The sequence below is a fragment of the Notechis scutatus genome, chromosome 1 (assembly GCF_049901735.1).
Source record: "Notechis scutatus isolate UNSWTSFEM ecotype Mainland chromosome 1, rNotScu1.2, whole genome shotgun sequence".
In the NCBI taxonomy this organism is placed as follows: Eukaryota; Metazoa; Chordata; class Lepidosauria; order Squamata; family Elapidae; genus Notechis; species Notechis scutatus.
The window spans coordinates 175,174,382-175,190,889 of NC_142009.1; the positions used below are offsets into that span (position 1 = coordinate 175,174,382).

At 43.4% G+C, this 16,508-nt stretch overlaps 1 protein-coding gene across 1 annotated transcript in view; it reads right to left on the bottom strand.

Annotated features, from left to right (window-relative positions):
- PLCL1 (phospholipase C like 1 (inactive)) overlaps positions 1–16,508 on the bottom strand; it is a 238,418-nt gene that overhangs the window by 36,049 nt on the left and 185,861 nt on the right. The window contains exon 3 of the mRNA XM_026667943.2: positions 2,516–2,719. Coding sequence (XP_026523728.2) covers positions 2,516–2,719 — 204 coding nt within the window. The remainder of the gene's footprint in view (positions 1–2,515; positions 2,720–16,508) is intronic.

Consider the following 16,508-nt stretch of genomic DNA (forward strand, 5'->3'; position numbering starts at 1 on the left):
GGTGTGACTTAATCGGCCTCCACCACTCTGGCCTGAGAGCGAAAATGGGCTGTGGGAGGGACGTTTTCGTCCTCCTCAGGCTCCAGAGGCTTTCCTCGAGCCTCCGTGTGGGGCAAAAATGGCCTCCCCAGGTTCCGGAGGCTCTCTGGAGGCCAGAACTTCCGGGAGGCCCATTTTTCACCCTCCTCGAGTCTCTGCACTTACCTGTAATCCAAAACAGGCTGCATGGGGACTCCTGGGAGGGGCAGGGCGGGGTGGGGTGGGAGTGGCGGGGCCAGACAGGGGTTGGATTTGCCAGTTCACCGAACTGGCCATAAAATTAGCTACTGGGTTGCCTGAACCAGTGAGTAGCAACCCACCCCTGACTATATGTACTTGTATAAGAGTCACTTCAATAGTAAGAGGGAAGCATATAAATTTAATAAATGAACAGTAGAACCTCTGGTCACGACCATAATTTGTTCCATAATTTTGGCGATTTCTTCTTCTTCTAATGTTTCGTCTTCAGGAATTTCTGGGTGAGGGGTCGTGTCTGATCGCCACCCAAGTATGTGTTCATGACCAGATTCAAAAATTTTGTGAATGTTTTGGTCAGAACCTGATTTGGTCATGGTCAGAATTGTTCGTGATCAGAGGTTCTACTGTATATGGCATGGGTCCAGGGAATCTGAGGAGATGCCTTGCCCCAAGGGGCTTACCCTGTCCCATTCCCTTCAGCAGAAGGGGCTATGGACTGTTAATTTCAGCTTGCAATGTCAAGGAGAAGAGACTTTTTTTGCTGTAGCCCCTCCCTGTGGAATCTTTTACTGTCAGATGTGATATCCGCTCCCACCCTTCTGGTCTTCTGGGCGGGGTTAAAATCTGGTTTTGCCAGTTGGCTTGGGACCCCAATGGAGGACTTCCTTGCTGGACATGGTTGATAGCATAAGAAGATCTCACCTTCATGTAATCCATCTGCTTAGTATTAGCTATTATGTAACTTTTAAAAAAATTAATTGTTTCTATATTCATCTTTTTATCATCTCTAAGCCATCCAGAATCACCTTATCACTGAAATGAGCAGCATATAAATTTAATAAATAAATATAATAATGATTGGCATTTTGACTAGCCCACATTTTTAAAAAACACGTCATGAGGCAATGTGAAAGATACACATTACTGTGGAATAATCATAAAAAAGAAGGCAACACATACAAAATCTACATTACTGTAGAGTCCTGGGTGCTCTCTGAACTTAATTGTTTGGCTGCAGACATTTCATTACCAACTAGGTAACATCCTCAGTGTGAATCAGTGTGGGGTTTGCTCCCAGTTTACCTACAAAGGTTTGCCCTGCCATGTTGGTGGGGGTGTGATTTTAGTCTTGGTAGTTCCTTGATAGGGTATCATTTTTCTGATTGATTCTGTGCCTGTTTTTAATACTTGTGTATATGAGTGGTGGGTGATAGATAGGATGTGTTCTGGTCTTTTGGTTTCATTCTTAGCTTTTTTTAATTGTCTCTTTTGAATAGTGTGTAAATTTGGTTTGTTTCTATGTGTCTGTTGATTTCTGATTTATCTGAATACCAAGCTTGATGGCATTTTTTAATTTAGCGCAGTTTAGGATTCTCATAATTTCCCACTATGGTTGAGATTGTCAATGGGTTGTGATACTGAAGTTTTCATTCTTTCTTCTAACAGTTATCTTTTCTGTCATGTTCTCATCAAATCCTAAATAAATAATTAACTGCTATCTGGTGTTCATGGATCTCCTAGGCATATCTCTCTCTCTTCCATTGTCACAATTTCTCCATGCCTCCTATTAGCCTTCCCCACCACCTCCCAAAATTTCCCTTCTTACCAATAGGGGATGTGTTTTTTGTTAGAACTAATACCAAATCTTTTCTTAAATCTGCTGGCAGTTCCATTTCTGTCCTAACATCATAATCTCAGTGACAATTTGAATCACAAAATCAAAAAATTGGATATTGATGTCAAGACAAACTATTCCAATTCTCATTCAGTGCAGAATATAATTAAAGCACCCAGACTTTGCTTAAATATTTCCAGAAAAAAGTATCAGCATTTAAAATAGTCTATTCCACTGAGGGGAAAAAAACTCATCATGTTAAAAACTACCTATAAATGTTCTGTGAAAATGTGCTTCCTGAAATTTCCATTTACTGCGTTTGATCTTGTTTAACCTTGTCTCTTTTCATATCTTCTGCACAACAGCACTTCCAATATTTGGACATGCCTATCAAGTCTTCTTTAACCTTCTCTTTGGTGAGCGAAATATATCTAGGTCTTTAAAACATTTGTTGATCGGTTGTTAAAACCCTTATTAAAATATGACTGAGAATTGGACTTCTTTTGCCAAAAAGCTTAGTTTTTGCCACACTAATAGAAAATCTAATAGAGCATACTCTTGTTCTGTACTGCGCATGGCAGATGGAATGGCCTACTTCCTTCTTTCAAATTCAAATATTTTTTCATAATACAAACACCCACAAAACTATATGTAAGCTCAAACCTGGTCATAAGCAGCTAGAACCTTTTTCTGCACATCTGTCAGAGTTCCCAATGGTTCTAGATAAGGAAGGTTGTCCTTCATGCAGAGAACCACTGAAGGGACACTGTCGCTGTTCACAAGCCGTGAAACCAAGGTCAAAATGCATTGCTTCAGACTGGTAATTGGTGGGAGGCCACAAAGTTCTTTCACAGACAGAATGGAATTCTAATGAAAATAGAAAAAAAAGCCAGTTATTCTCACTGCAATCACCATGTACATAATTTTTTACAGATTGTTGAGACTCAGAATCAATATTATATTATGAGTGTCTCCATGATTGGACAACAGTGCCATATTAATAGCAGCAGAGATAGATGTCACTTTTGGCTTCAGCTATCTTAATTTCCACAGACTACCATAATTTATAAATTAAGACAGATGTAGCTACCACATTTAGTACTGGTAGGACCTCTAGAGGAGGGGCCCTCAAACTTGGCAACTTTAAAACTTGTAGACTTCAACTCCCAGAATTCCTCAGCCAGGATAGCTGGCTGAGGAATTCTGGGAATTGAAGTCCATAAGTCTTAAAGTTGCCAAGTTTGGAGACCTCTGCTCTAGAGGGTCATACCTCATAAAGGACTCATAAACTGCAAGAACACATTTTCACAGAGGTATACATGAAACTGACACCAATTCATTTTGTTTTTGACAGCTTTAAAGTGAACTACGTCTTATCATAAGTAACATACCCTTTTCTATGAAGCTCAAAATACTTCTGTGCTTTTCTTTTCAAACCAAATAGCACACTTAAAAAGGCTCGAGTACTTTGAAATACTCAAAATAAGAACCACGGTATATTCATTATCATGCTAAAAAGAAAGAAATGGTATGCACAGCATCTTCAATTAATATTTTTAGCTTTGATTTAAAGTTAGAGATTAATTTGGGCTGCAGCACTGAAGGGACAAATACTCCATAGTTAAGGAGCAAGAAAAGGCAAATCACAAAATCATGAGTGACAACATCAACACACATATCTCATGATTTTCATAGTTGCACCAGAAACTGGGTTGCAAGTATAATAGCATGTGTGTGATGACATCACCATGCATGTATCATCACGATAGTGAAACTGTGGTTTGCTACAAATGCCACTGCCATCCTCTAGTCTAGTGGATAGATAATATCCAATGTTCATCTCCCAAAATGCTGTTTGCTTTCTTGCATATTTATTTCTTGAAAATGACAACATTCCTAAACACACTTGGGCCTATTATTCATATTCAAAATGCTCATATATTATTCATCATCATCTTTTAAGCCATTGTCTATCTAGTGCAGAATAAAGGCCTCTTCCGCATGTTTCCAACCTTCTGCACTTTATTATTCCATGCATTATTAAATTATTAAATGTATTTACCCCATCTCACAGTTCCAGGAGACAGTGAGATAAAATATACAAATATCTAAACAATTATAAATATAAAATGAATTAACATTACAAAAATTAAACTAAAAAACATGGAGCAGAGAGTTGGGGATGCCTTCTCTGTTTGTTCACCAACTAACTCCAGCCAAAAGCTTCTCCTTCAGGGCCCCATGACAGTCGGCATAGCCAGGTTTTAGGGCTTTTCCTGAAGACTAAAAGAGAGGGGGTAGATCTTATACATTCAGGTTCTGAAAATAAAAATCCAACCCAAAACTCTTCTTCCAAATTACATTCAAACATGATGGCTTTAGCTATCATGATAGAGAATTATTGAAGCCAAGTCTTAAAAAACAGGAAACCTAATTTTATTCTATTTCTAGCAGTGGAGTAGCAATGTTTTAAGTGATATTCCAAGAACCTTCAACTCTTCTCCAAACAGCCTAGAACTCTGACAATGTTTAAAATCATACGAGGGAAAGTAAAAATTAAAGGTGGAGGTTACAGTACTTTGTCTTCAGGGGCTTTCCACTTCTGTTCCCACCCTTCCATTTCCATCCCTAGTTTTGAAAAAAATAAATAAAAAATAAATATCAAACGGCTTCTGAAAACTCATGGGCCTCTGAGTTCAGTGGTGCTGTCTCTGGGTGCTGTGGAACTGTATAAGGTCCATGACTTCTCCACTCTTCATTTTGGGAAGGAAAAAGACACTCAGTAAGTGGAGCTCTTTTCTGACATGGTATATATATTGAGTCAGAAGACAGACCGGCCATTTCTATGAGAGAAGCGCTGCGGCAGTGATGTAAATGAGTATCCAACTGATTCTGAGCTTAGATAACCCAGGTCAATTGTATTCAATGCCATAATGAATGATTAATCACAAACTCAAACAAATGTGAACTGCATTTATGATTGGGCCTTAGTAATTAATCACATATTCACTTTTATCATATCCATTTGTAATTCAGACCCAGCATGCTGATTTCAACCAACTATCCAGTTCACAAGGAGTTTGTTTTTAATTGTATGTCAGAGGATACAAATGCAGGGATGATCTCTAGTAGCTAGCTAATAGGCTTTTGCTGATGGATTATTTGTTTAACAGATCTCAAATTGCAGATCCCTCCAGATCTGGGTCTACCAAAGAAAGAACTGAAGTTTGAACAGAGCCATCATCTAAGCTTTAACTCCTATCTAATCCCTAACTCTGAGGAACACTTTTTGTTGGTTATCACAATTCAGCAGTAGGGAATTTGGCAAGATGAAACATTCCTTTACAGACATGAGTCCTGAAAAAGCCACCTGAATTGCATCAGGTCAACTTGGCTCTGAACTTACATTTTGCTGCTATAGTTGTAATCCAAATAGAACAGAAATTGAATGGAACATCTGTGTGTATGGAACTGATTACAGCCTATAACAGTAGAAGAGGCGACTTTCTGTTGTTTGGCAATATTAACATTTATTTTTAGTTTACAATAGGCTTTCTTTGTATAAAGAAATCCAACAATTTCCCAATAAGAACTTAAGCAAACCTCAACGTTATGGCTAAAAAACAAGAATGCTTGCAAGCCATTCTCTTCATAGACCTGCAAATATTAACAGAACATTGCTGTTTAAATGCAAATTTTACAAGCTCATTCATTTTATGTTAATGATGTTTTGTTGTACACAACTTGGGGCCTTCCAGATTTTGAGGAATTGCAATTCTCAGAATTTTCCAAACCAGCCAGCAGACCCAATGCATTTAGAAAGCACCAACTTGAGATTCTTACCACTTTCTTAACATGATGGAAAGACACATAGGGGATTTGAAACAGCTACAGAAAAATATATTTTTTTCTGACTATCCAAGCAATGCCATCCAGGTCCTAGGGCTGGGTACTTGGAGGGGACAAATACCCTTAGGCTCAATTCTACTAGGCTGGTCATTTTGGAATTAAGAAACCTCCATTTACAGAGATTCACCACTTTTAGTTTATGAGGTGGTTGTAGTCTCCCAAGGCAAATTTTGCATAATTTGAAGGTTTTTGGCTCCTGCTCAATTAACAAGTGGCAGTTGTGACCACAATGGCCTTTGTGTGGATCCATCTTATGTTCCAATTGTGATATTTCCTGGATTGGAAGGTCTTTCATACAATCACTTGTGCTTTAATTAACTCCTGACTGGACCACTAGAGTACTCTATATAGGATTAGCCTGGAAAATCATTTAGAAGTTACAGCTGATCCAGAATGCTGCCATAGGAATAGTTACAGGCACTCTCCATTTTGTCCAGGTTTACTTTGTGGGCTGCATTGGTTACTGGTGATCTTCACCATTCATTTCAAGAAGTTGGTTGTCACTTATAAAACCCTTCATAACTTCAGATTTGTATGCCTATAGGATCCTGTTCTCAGATAGTAAGATTTGCCTGAGTTGAGATAGACCAGGTGCAAACTGTAAATCAATGTCTCTTGTGAGGATCTAGGCCAGGGGTGTTAAACTCGATTTCATTGAGGAGCACATCAGGGTTGTGTTTGACCTCAGGGAGCCGGGAGGGGGGCATGGCCAACTCAATATCACTCATTAAGGCTCCATTTTCGCTGGCAGAGGCACTGAGGGCCGGTCCTTTGCAGTTTCCAGGGTGGGCCCGTGGGCCAAATCTAAGCACCCTGTGGGCCAGATCCAGCCCACAAGCCTTGAGTTTGACACCCCTGATCTAGATCAGTGGTCCCCAACCTTTTTTGTGCCAGGGACCAGTTTCACGCAGAAACACTTTTTCAAGGACCGGGGTGGGGGGAGAGTCCGAGTTTGGTGGTTTGCTTGCAGACGTTTCATTATCTGACTAGGTAACATCTGATGTTGTTACCTAGTCGGGTAATAAAACGTCTGCCAGCAAACCACCAAGTTCAGGGCGCCAATGCCTCCTCATTGCAACCCTGAGCGACAAATAGTCCCTGCAGGGCGGCGGGCTTCTCAGCCATCCTGCAGGGACTATCTGTCGCTCAGGGTTGCAATGAGGAGGCATTGGCGCTCCCTGAACTCGGCCCTGCCTTCCTCAGCCCCGTCCCTCAGGTGTCTCCCTCCCTCCCTCAGCCGCATCCCTCAGGTGTCTGCCTGTTCCTCTCTCAGTCGATCTCTCGCTCCTCCACCAGCCCAGGAAGAAACTGCTTCAAAGAACCCTGCAGGGTGGCTTTTCCTGTCGGCGCAGCTCTTCCGAAGCGCCCGTTCACCCCCACCCCGCCGCCCACGGTTCAATCCAGTGCTCCGTTCTGCCTGCCTGCCTTCGTTTCTGGTGGTTTCGGAGCGCAGCTCCTCCGAAGCGCCCGTTCACCCCCGCCCCGCCCCGTCGCCCGCGGTTCAATCCAGTGCTCCGTTCTGCCTGCCTGCCTGCCTTCATTTGTTTCGGAGCAGCTTCGGCTGAGTAAAAGAGGCGAATAGTTATTATTCTCAGCCGAAGCTGCTCAAACAAACGAAGGCAGGCAGGCAGGCAGAACGGAGCACTGGATTGAACCTGGATTGATTGGCGGCGGGGTGGGGGTGAACGGGCGCTTCGGGGGAGCTGCGCCGACTGGAAAAGCCACCCTGCCGGCTTTGAAGCAGTTTCTTCCTGGGCTGGTGGAGGAGCGAGAGAGCGACTGAGAGAGGAACGAGGTGGGAGGAAACCGAAGCCACTGAGCCAGAGAGCAGGACAGGCTTTGGTTGCTTCCTCCCTCCCCTTCTTTCATTTGTGTCCTTGATCCCTGATCCCAGCAGCATTCACCGAAGGCAAAGAAAGCTGCCATTTTTATTTTATTTTTATTTTCTTTGCGGCCCGGTGCAAAGTGATCCACGGACCGGTACCGGTCCGCGGCCCGGTGGTTGGGGACCCCTGATCTAGATAATAACGTCTCTCTGGGCTCTCTCTGAAACTGCACTTCCTCCCATGAACATACAAGCCTGACCCAGTTATGCTTTTGTAAAGATGTAAAATCCTGGCTCTTCCAGGGATACTCTGGAGTAGAGTATGATCTGCTACCTGGTATTGGGTTTTTGTCTTAGAATTGTGTCCAAGTTTTGTTTGCAATCACCCCTCCAATATATTACTACATATTATTATTTCTTTAGGTTGCTTATCTATTTTTGTTATTATAGTTTTTAATATTAAAGTGTAAGCTGCAGAGAATTATTACTATATTTCTTTAATACACATAATAACACATCATATGAAAATCATTCTCTTTATTCATAGCATAACAGCGTAGCTCTATCAAGATATATGTTAAAACTGAAGAAGAAATGCCACAAAAGAAAAAACGGCAAAAGGTTTTTTTCCCCCCCAAGCAGAAATAAACTTATCAAAAATCAGCTGAGCCAGCCAAACACACTAAAAGTATTGTCTCAGCCATTACTTAAGGTGGCAGATTCTTTTAATCCTATCCAAAGTATTGGGAATAGAGCAAAGCAATTACAATGGAATCTTAATACATTTGAATTAAATTGCTTCAGAGCTAGAGAAGTCAGAATCAATGCAAAACTGAACACCAAAACCTCAAAACTTTAGCATTACTTTGCAGCAAGAACTGAAGTACTGTATTTGCACTGCATCTGGCAAATGTACTAATTGTGTTTGCAGCCTTTTGAACCAGAGCTGTTGCCTCAGGAGTCCCATGTGTCTAGGAAGAAGGGCTGGAAGAAAATATTTGAGTACTGGAACAGCTTTACTTGCTGAATTTGAAAATCACCAATTTAATATTTATACTGCTGTTGTTTCTCAGTGAAATCCTCATCCAGATAGTATTTGATTAATACCACAGGGAACAAAAAAATCCATCTGTGTATCAGTATAAAGAAGCACAGAAATGTCCTTTAGTGGACATCGAGATTCATGTTTAGAAATGGTCCATATAACACCATTAACATAGAAATGAAATAAGAGAGGGCAAGGATATATCCTTGCTTAACTCCTGCTTGCATGCAAATTAAGAGTGTGAAAGTGGCAGAGTATTACATTTGACTGGAATAAGGTATCTTCATAGAACATAATGATTAGTTGTCATACATGATTGTCAATAAAGGAAGAAGCTGGCTTTGCCTCAGGAAAAATTGAATAGAAATCTGTTTTCAGGTCAATAAAAAGGGCGTTGGTGCTTACCTGACACGCCCGTTCTCCTTGAGCTGCTCAGAGCATCCAGTAGTGGGAGGTGCTTCAGTCTCTGCTTATCTAGGCTGGGCTTAATATGCGGAACGCTCCTCCTCCTCCACGGGACTCCTCCCCAGCGTTCCCCAGTTTTGGCGAAGATGAGAGAAACAAACACCCTTGCCCTTAACACTGTAAAAATTCGTTGGTCGAAACAGGATCCCACCAGACAGAAGAGGGTGGAGCTGGATACTCTTCGCAGCTCAAGGAGAACGGGCGTGTCAGGTAAGCACCAACGCCCTTTCTCCCACAAGCTGCTCAGAGCATCCAGTAGTGGGACATACCAAAGCTTGGCCTGTCCTACGGGAGGGACTCCGTCTGTCTTGGGATCCCCTCCTGGTCCCTGTGGACCCATTGCAGAACCCTTCTGCCAAAGGAGGCCTCGGCTGATGCAAACACATCTATTTTATAATGCCTAATGAAAGGTGATGGAGAGGCCCAAGTTGTGGCACGACAGATGTCAGTGATTGGTGCCTGCGTGGCCCATGCTGCCGATGTTGTGGCGCTCCTTGTTGAATGAGCTGTTATGCCCCTGGGCACCTGAAGTGCTTGAGTCTGATACGTTTTCGCTATTGCGGCCCATAGCCAACGGCCTATTGTGGAGGATGGGACCTTGCATCCCTGGTTGTTGGGCTGAAAAGACACAAATAAAGCCTCCGTTTTTCTAAAAGAGGCTGTGCGGTGAATATATATTCGTAACGCTCGCCTCACGTCCAGCTGATGCCACTGTTGTTCCAGCCCTTGGGATGGCCTGGTACAAAAATTAGGAAGTATCAGTTCTTGTGCCCTGTGAAAGGCTGAATTAACTTTAGGTATGAACATAGGATCGGGACGAAGGACGACCCTGTCGGAATGGAAGACGCAAAGATCTTGCCTGAGCGACAAGGCTGCCAGTTCTGAAATACGACGAGCGGAAGTGATCGCTACAAGAAAAACTACTTTATATGTCAGAAATTGGAGACTTGACGATTGCAAGGTCTCGAAAGGGCACTTAGTGAGTGCAAGAAGGACCTTGTTAAGGTCCCAAGTGGGATAACGGTGAACCGTTGGTGGGCGTAAGTTTGTGGCTCCTCAAAGGAAACACTGTATGTGTGGATGATGGGAAAGGGATAGGAGACCTTCGTAAATGATAACTGACGCCAAGGCCGCCACTTGTCTTTTCAACGTATTAGGTGATAATCCCTTGTTCTTGTAAGAACTCTAGGATCTGCGCCACAGATGGAGAAATGGGATCAATTTGAGACTTAGTACACCATTTGTAGAAACTGGACCACGTGGCATTGTAGATGCGAGTTGTTGAGGGGTGTCTGGCAGCTTGGATAGTGGTGATAACTCTGTTGGAAAACTTTTCACTCTTCAGACGACTCCGCTCAACCTCCAGACGGTCAAGTATAACCATTGAGGGTCCGGATGTTGAAGGGGTCCTTGGGTTAACAAGACCCTGTCTGGCGGAATTCTCCATGGTGGTGATAGACTGCGGAGGTCTGCAAACCACGACCGTCTGTGCCAGTAGGGAGCTACTAGAAGCAGTTCCGTCCTCTCATCGAGCACCTTTTGGATGACCTTGGGGATCAGTGGAAGGGGCAGGAATACGTACAGAAGCCCCAGGGGCCAACGGCAATGGAGCACATTGAAATTCTCTGCTCCTTGTGAGGGGTATCCGGAAAGAAATCTCAGGAGCTGAGCGTTGAGGGGGGAAGCGAACAGGTTTACTACTGGCTGCCCAAATGTCCTGACCACCTCTTGAAAGAGGGTCGGATGGAGGCGCCACTCTGATGGATCTATCGTGGCCCTGCTTAGCCAATCTGCCTGTGTATTCGACAGTCCTGAAATGTGTTCTGCTCTGATGGAAATCAGGTTGCTCTCTGCCCAACGACAAAAATGCTCCACTTCTCGCATGAGGTGTTTCGACTGAGTGCCCCCCTGTTTGTTTATGTGAGCTTTCGCGGTTACGTTGTCGGTCAATATTAATATGTGTTGGTTGTGTACCTGTGGAAGGAAGCTGTGGAGAGCCAGGTGTACTGCTTGAAGCTCCAGACAGTTTATGCTGCGCGATCGTTCTATGGAGGACCAGCGGCCTTGGGCTGTGAGCGATTGAAAGTGAGCTCTCCATCCAATCAGGCTGGCATTGGTGGTGATGGTAAGTCTGTGGGGCTCTTTGAATAGGCAACCTTTGTTTATGGCTGGTCTGGTCCACCAGAGGAGATATGAGGACCTGTGATGGAACTTTGACCTTGTATTTGGAGTTGCTTTGGCCGGATCGCTGGTACGGGAGCAGGAACCACTGGAGGGATCTAATGTGGAGCCGGGCCCAAGGAATAATAGATATACATGAGATCATCTTGCCTGACAATTTTGATAAATCAGCTAGGAACACCCTCCTGCGAACCCTGACCTCCTTAACTAATTGATGAATGCTGTTTTGTCTATCTGGTGACAGGAAAGCTTTGCCTTCCACTGTATCTATGACTGCCCCCAGATGGATTAATCGAGTCAAAGGCGTTAAATGACTCTTTTCCCAATTGATTGAGAACCCATGTAGTTGTAGGGAGTGTAATATGGTCTGAGTATCTATGACTGATTGATGAACAGAAGATGACAGAATTAAGATATCATTGAGGTAACACTGCAGTCGTATGGGGACACCCCGGAGATGAGCAGCGAGGGCTGCGAGAACCTTTGTGAAGGTCCTGGGGTCAGAGGCTAGTCCGAAGGGAAGAGCCACATATTCAAAATGGAGATTATTATAACAGAATCTTAAAAATTTATAGTAGGAAGGACGAATTCGAATATGTAAGTACGCCTCCGTCAGATCTATAGATGTAAGGACGTCACCTTTTCTGATACCAAGTAAGATAGATTGTAGGGTGTGCATTTTAAATTTGTGATATACTAAAAATTGATTAAGGTGTTTCAAATCCAAGATTGCTCTCCACCCCCCTGAACTTTTGGGAACAACGAAAAGATGTGAATAGAAACCTCATCCTCATTGGTCGGTAGCTACTGGTTGGATGGCTCGTATGTCCAGTAAGTGCTGAATAGCTGTTTCCATAAGATCTCGTTTAACCGGATCTCTGGAAAGAGGGCACAACATAAAGAAATCTGGGGGAGCGGATTGAAACTCCAGCGCGAGGCTGAATCTGATCGTGTCTCTGACCCAGGAATCAGACATTGAGGAGTCCCATTGGTTCGCGAATAATTTAAGGTGGCCGCCAATGGAAGGCGGGTCCATGGGGTTATCTTGGATGCCAGAAAAATCTATGTCCCACTCCTCGGAAGGATTTCTTGGGTTGGCCACCCCTTCTGTTCCTATCCCCAAAGTCTGACCTCTCTGGCTGTTGCCCTGGTCGGAAAGGTGGGGATCTCTGGTATCTGGTTGAGAGCGGTCCCTGATAAAAGGGCCGAAAGGATCCCCTCCGAAAGGACTGAGGGTTTCTAGGGTCTGACCTCCGAAAAAGGGAGGGTAAAATTTTCTTTTTATTTCGAGTCTCAATGAGTAGCGGATCGAGGGAAGGGCCAAACAGTCTGTCTCCCGCTAGAGGAGATGAAGTAAGCTTGCATTTATGTTTAATGTCCACTTGCCAGTTCTTTAACGTCGCTGTGACATGTGAACTTAACTGCATGAAAGGTTGCTTCAGCTGAGAATTTGGCGGCTGCTATCAGCTTTGCAATGTCTTGGTGTGCTCTAGTATTGGAATTGGGGACATGCTCCCGTAATAGCCGGAGCCATCTGAGGGAAGAACCGGTAAAGAAGGAAGCGGCCGTGGCTGCTCTGATGGTCCATGCATCACTGATGGGCCCTGTGTAGGGCTAGCTCGGCCCGTTTGTCCTCCGGCTTTAATGCCTCCAGTGCCTCACTGGGAATGGAGGACGAGGACGCTAATCCCACAATGGGTTCATCTACCTCAGGAGTATTCAACAATTTTAAGAAATCGGGAGCCAAATTAAAGAATTTCCTGTCATAAGCAGTGGGGGCTGGGTACGCTGTTGCAGAAGCCCACTGTTTCTGTACCAGGTCTGCAAACATGTAGGGGACTGGAATCACGTCTGCCTCAAGAACAGGTTGGGTGAAAATGAGATCCTCTGGTCCCTCGTCTGATGGAGTTGGAGTGGTAGAAGAGGCCGGCTTGTCCAGTTGCGCAGTATTTTTGGCCTTGAACAATAGAGATTTGAAAAGTTGTGGCCAGAACAAGCCTGTAAATACAGGTTGGTCGGGAGCGAGGCCCTCATCCTCAAACATCCCCCTTTGTAAGGGGTCTGTTTCCGACATGGCCGGGTCAGTATCATGCATTGATTCTGATTCACTCTGGTCCATGTGTTCAATGTGTTCCATCTCTTCCGCCTCCTCCTCCTGCTCCTCCTCCTGCGGTTCCTGTAGGAGCATACCCCCTTGACACTGTACCTGGGTATAGTGTAGCTCCGACCTGGCCAATGACCGAACTGATTGCGAATCATACTCAGCTGGTGCGGGGTGATCCCTGGTCAGAACCGCATGTTGCAGGCCTGCTGCGATTCCCTGACGGATAGCCATCTCCATCCAGGTCTTCATTCACTCTGGCACATCCTCTGGAAGAGATTGTTCCTGTCGAAGACCGGCAGCCATTGGTGTGAACGTCGCTTTGGGTATTCTTCGCATGGTTGGTGGTTGAGCTGACTGGACCTGTTGACTCAGTGGAGCCACGCTGCGCCTGGATGAGAGGGAGAGATCTAGGGGGGTAGGAGGGAGGAAAGAGGAGGACGGCTCTGGACTGTGTGGTGAAAAGGCTTGAGAGGTCCTGTGTGCCTCCCGAGTGCACTTATCTATTTGTTTTTCCAGAGCCTTGTGGTGCCTATTGGCATCCTTTTCTGATGCCTTAGAAGTCCCCCTTTTTTTGCTTAGGATTGTGTTGAGATTTGGACTTGTCCCTTGAAGTTGAGGAGTGTGAACCATTACCCCCTGCCATTGTGATTATGGAAGGACCAGTATGCTCATTATTTAATGCTATATTGTGTAGGCGGTTGGCATGCCCAGGGACCTGGCCAAGAATGGACAGGGTGCCCTGAAATCAAATCCCCCGTATTTTCTTTTTTTTTATTATTATTATTTTTTAAATATGGATATCTGCTTCAAAATTGAGTCGTATCTCAACAATGCATTTATTATTGTTATGAAGTTGACAGTATTATTATATTGGTGTGATTAATATTATCAGAACGTATGTGCAAATATATATCAAATTTGATTGTCCCAATCAGCCAAATTGAGAACGCCTAGCAGGCCAAATAACTCTTCAACAGCTTCCCTGCACAGGCGGACGCTGGCCTAGGTGCTCGCTGTTGTGCCGCTGGATAGGAAGAACTGTGAGGGTTGAGCCAACAACACGAATTAACAAAAACCTCGAATATGTTGAAAACGAGGTTGTAATGATTCCTCAGGGTATTTTGTGGGGAAAAAACCCCTTCAATCTGGAATAAGGATTACCTCACACAGTCTATTGAATTAGCACTCAACGCAGCCATGCGGTCCTTTGACAGTAAAAAAACAAAAAAATGGCGACCGGACATTATTTGTGGCGCGTGCGCTAGCAGCAATCTCCCGCCAAGAAAAAGAGATAAGTTCCAACAGTCTTCCCTTAGGGCTAAACTGGTGGGGAGGGGTGGAATAACGAGGCGATTACACCTCCACCCCTAAACGGCGTTCTTGGGGGAAAGGAGAAACAGCGATACGACTCAGAAAGGAACGAGAGAGAAAAATAATTGCCGTTTAAATAATAAAGTGGCTCGGCGATTGTAATGGCAAGGGTAGGGCTAGCGGTTGGGGGGGGCGAAATGCGCATGAAGCCTGCCTGCGCTTAGGAGGACTTCCTGGTAATGCGATCCCCAACGGCCAGATGTCAAGGGCAGCATTGGTTAGAAAAGAACAATCGACTATCTGTCAAACCTTAAAGAGAATTCTCCTATTTCAGCCAAGGATTAATGAGAAGCACTGCCTATCTCTCTCAAGGCTGAGCCAAAACTGGGGAATGCTGGGGAGGAGTCCCGTGGAGGAGGAGGAGCGTTCCGCAAATTAAGCCCAGCCTAGATAAGCAGAGACTGAAGCACCTCCCATTACTGGATGCTCTGAGCAGCTCGTGGGAGAAGCAGCATTTCCCCCCAAAATGTTGATGCATTTCCCCCAAATCAAAAAGCCTGACTTAAAACCAGTTTGTTGCACAATTAAAATCTTTTCTTGAGTCAGCTTCACATGAAAATTCCTGGTATATGGTTAGATGTCACCGTTTTTAATGATTATGATGGTTACAGTTCATTTCCAGTCTTTTAAGTGTCTGCATCTACAGAACAATACATTTTTTACCCAGAAGAGTACTTCACGCTTGCATGATTTAACCCCCTTACCTTCTATATTGGTAATGAAAAGCTTTAAGTGCATCCATTTTTGTATTTGTTCGGATGTCATTATCACTACTAAGTCAGGAACATTTGTCATACTCCACTGTCTCCTTCTCTGTACTTGGTGTGCAGAGTTTATATTCCCACCTTTCCTACTGTATGAATTGGTCAAGTATGGAAGTTACCTGCTTCTTACTTTCCAATCTCTCACCAAAAATTTCCAGAAAAGATGCAATGTTACCACCAGGAGGTATGGGGCCTGGTTACCATTTAGCAGAGGGGCTGCCCAGAACAATCTTAACATTCTGTCACAAATCTGTCTTGTTTGTTTTATATTGTATGTCACATTGCTATTTTTTATTTGGTCTCCAATCATAAATCACTAAAGTTTACATACTGTGGGAGAAAAAAATTATATATCAGTAACTAAACATATTGCTAATATACTGTATTTACTCCTGTGATGGGAAATGTTCCATGACTCTTCTACAAGTAAAGCCTTGTTTTCTAAATATCTTAAAATGAAAAATTAAGAGGAAACAGCTTATCTAAACAATTGAATTGATGCTTTAAAAAGACATTTATACGTGCAAGTCCGTGTATAACTGGGAACTGAGAAGATAAAAGCTCAGAAGAGTTTAATATTACAAACTTGATTATACAAAAGTAATCTCATTGTATTTAAGGGGATTTACTCTTAAAGTACAGGTTTATAATTGTTTATGGATTTGTAAGTATAATAATATTCTCTGAATAACAGTGTTCTGCAATTAGTAATATGTTCTAGTTTCTAGAATTCTGAATTCATGGGACAGCACCAAAAGTATGAATGTCTCTTCCTCCCTCTCTCATACACACAATTATATTATCTAGTATTGTGCATCTCTTCCAGAAAAATGGGAAGGCTATTATAAGAATTATATACAGAAGTGTCTAAACAATGCCTTTCAAATAATAGTGTATTGTAATCCAATTTCTCAGCCACAGAGGAGCACTTTAAAAATAATAAACTAGCTCATTGTTGCAGAAAAATTCAGGAGAGTAAGAATAACATGGAG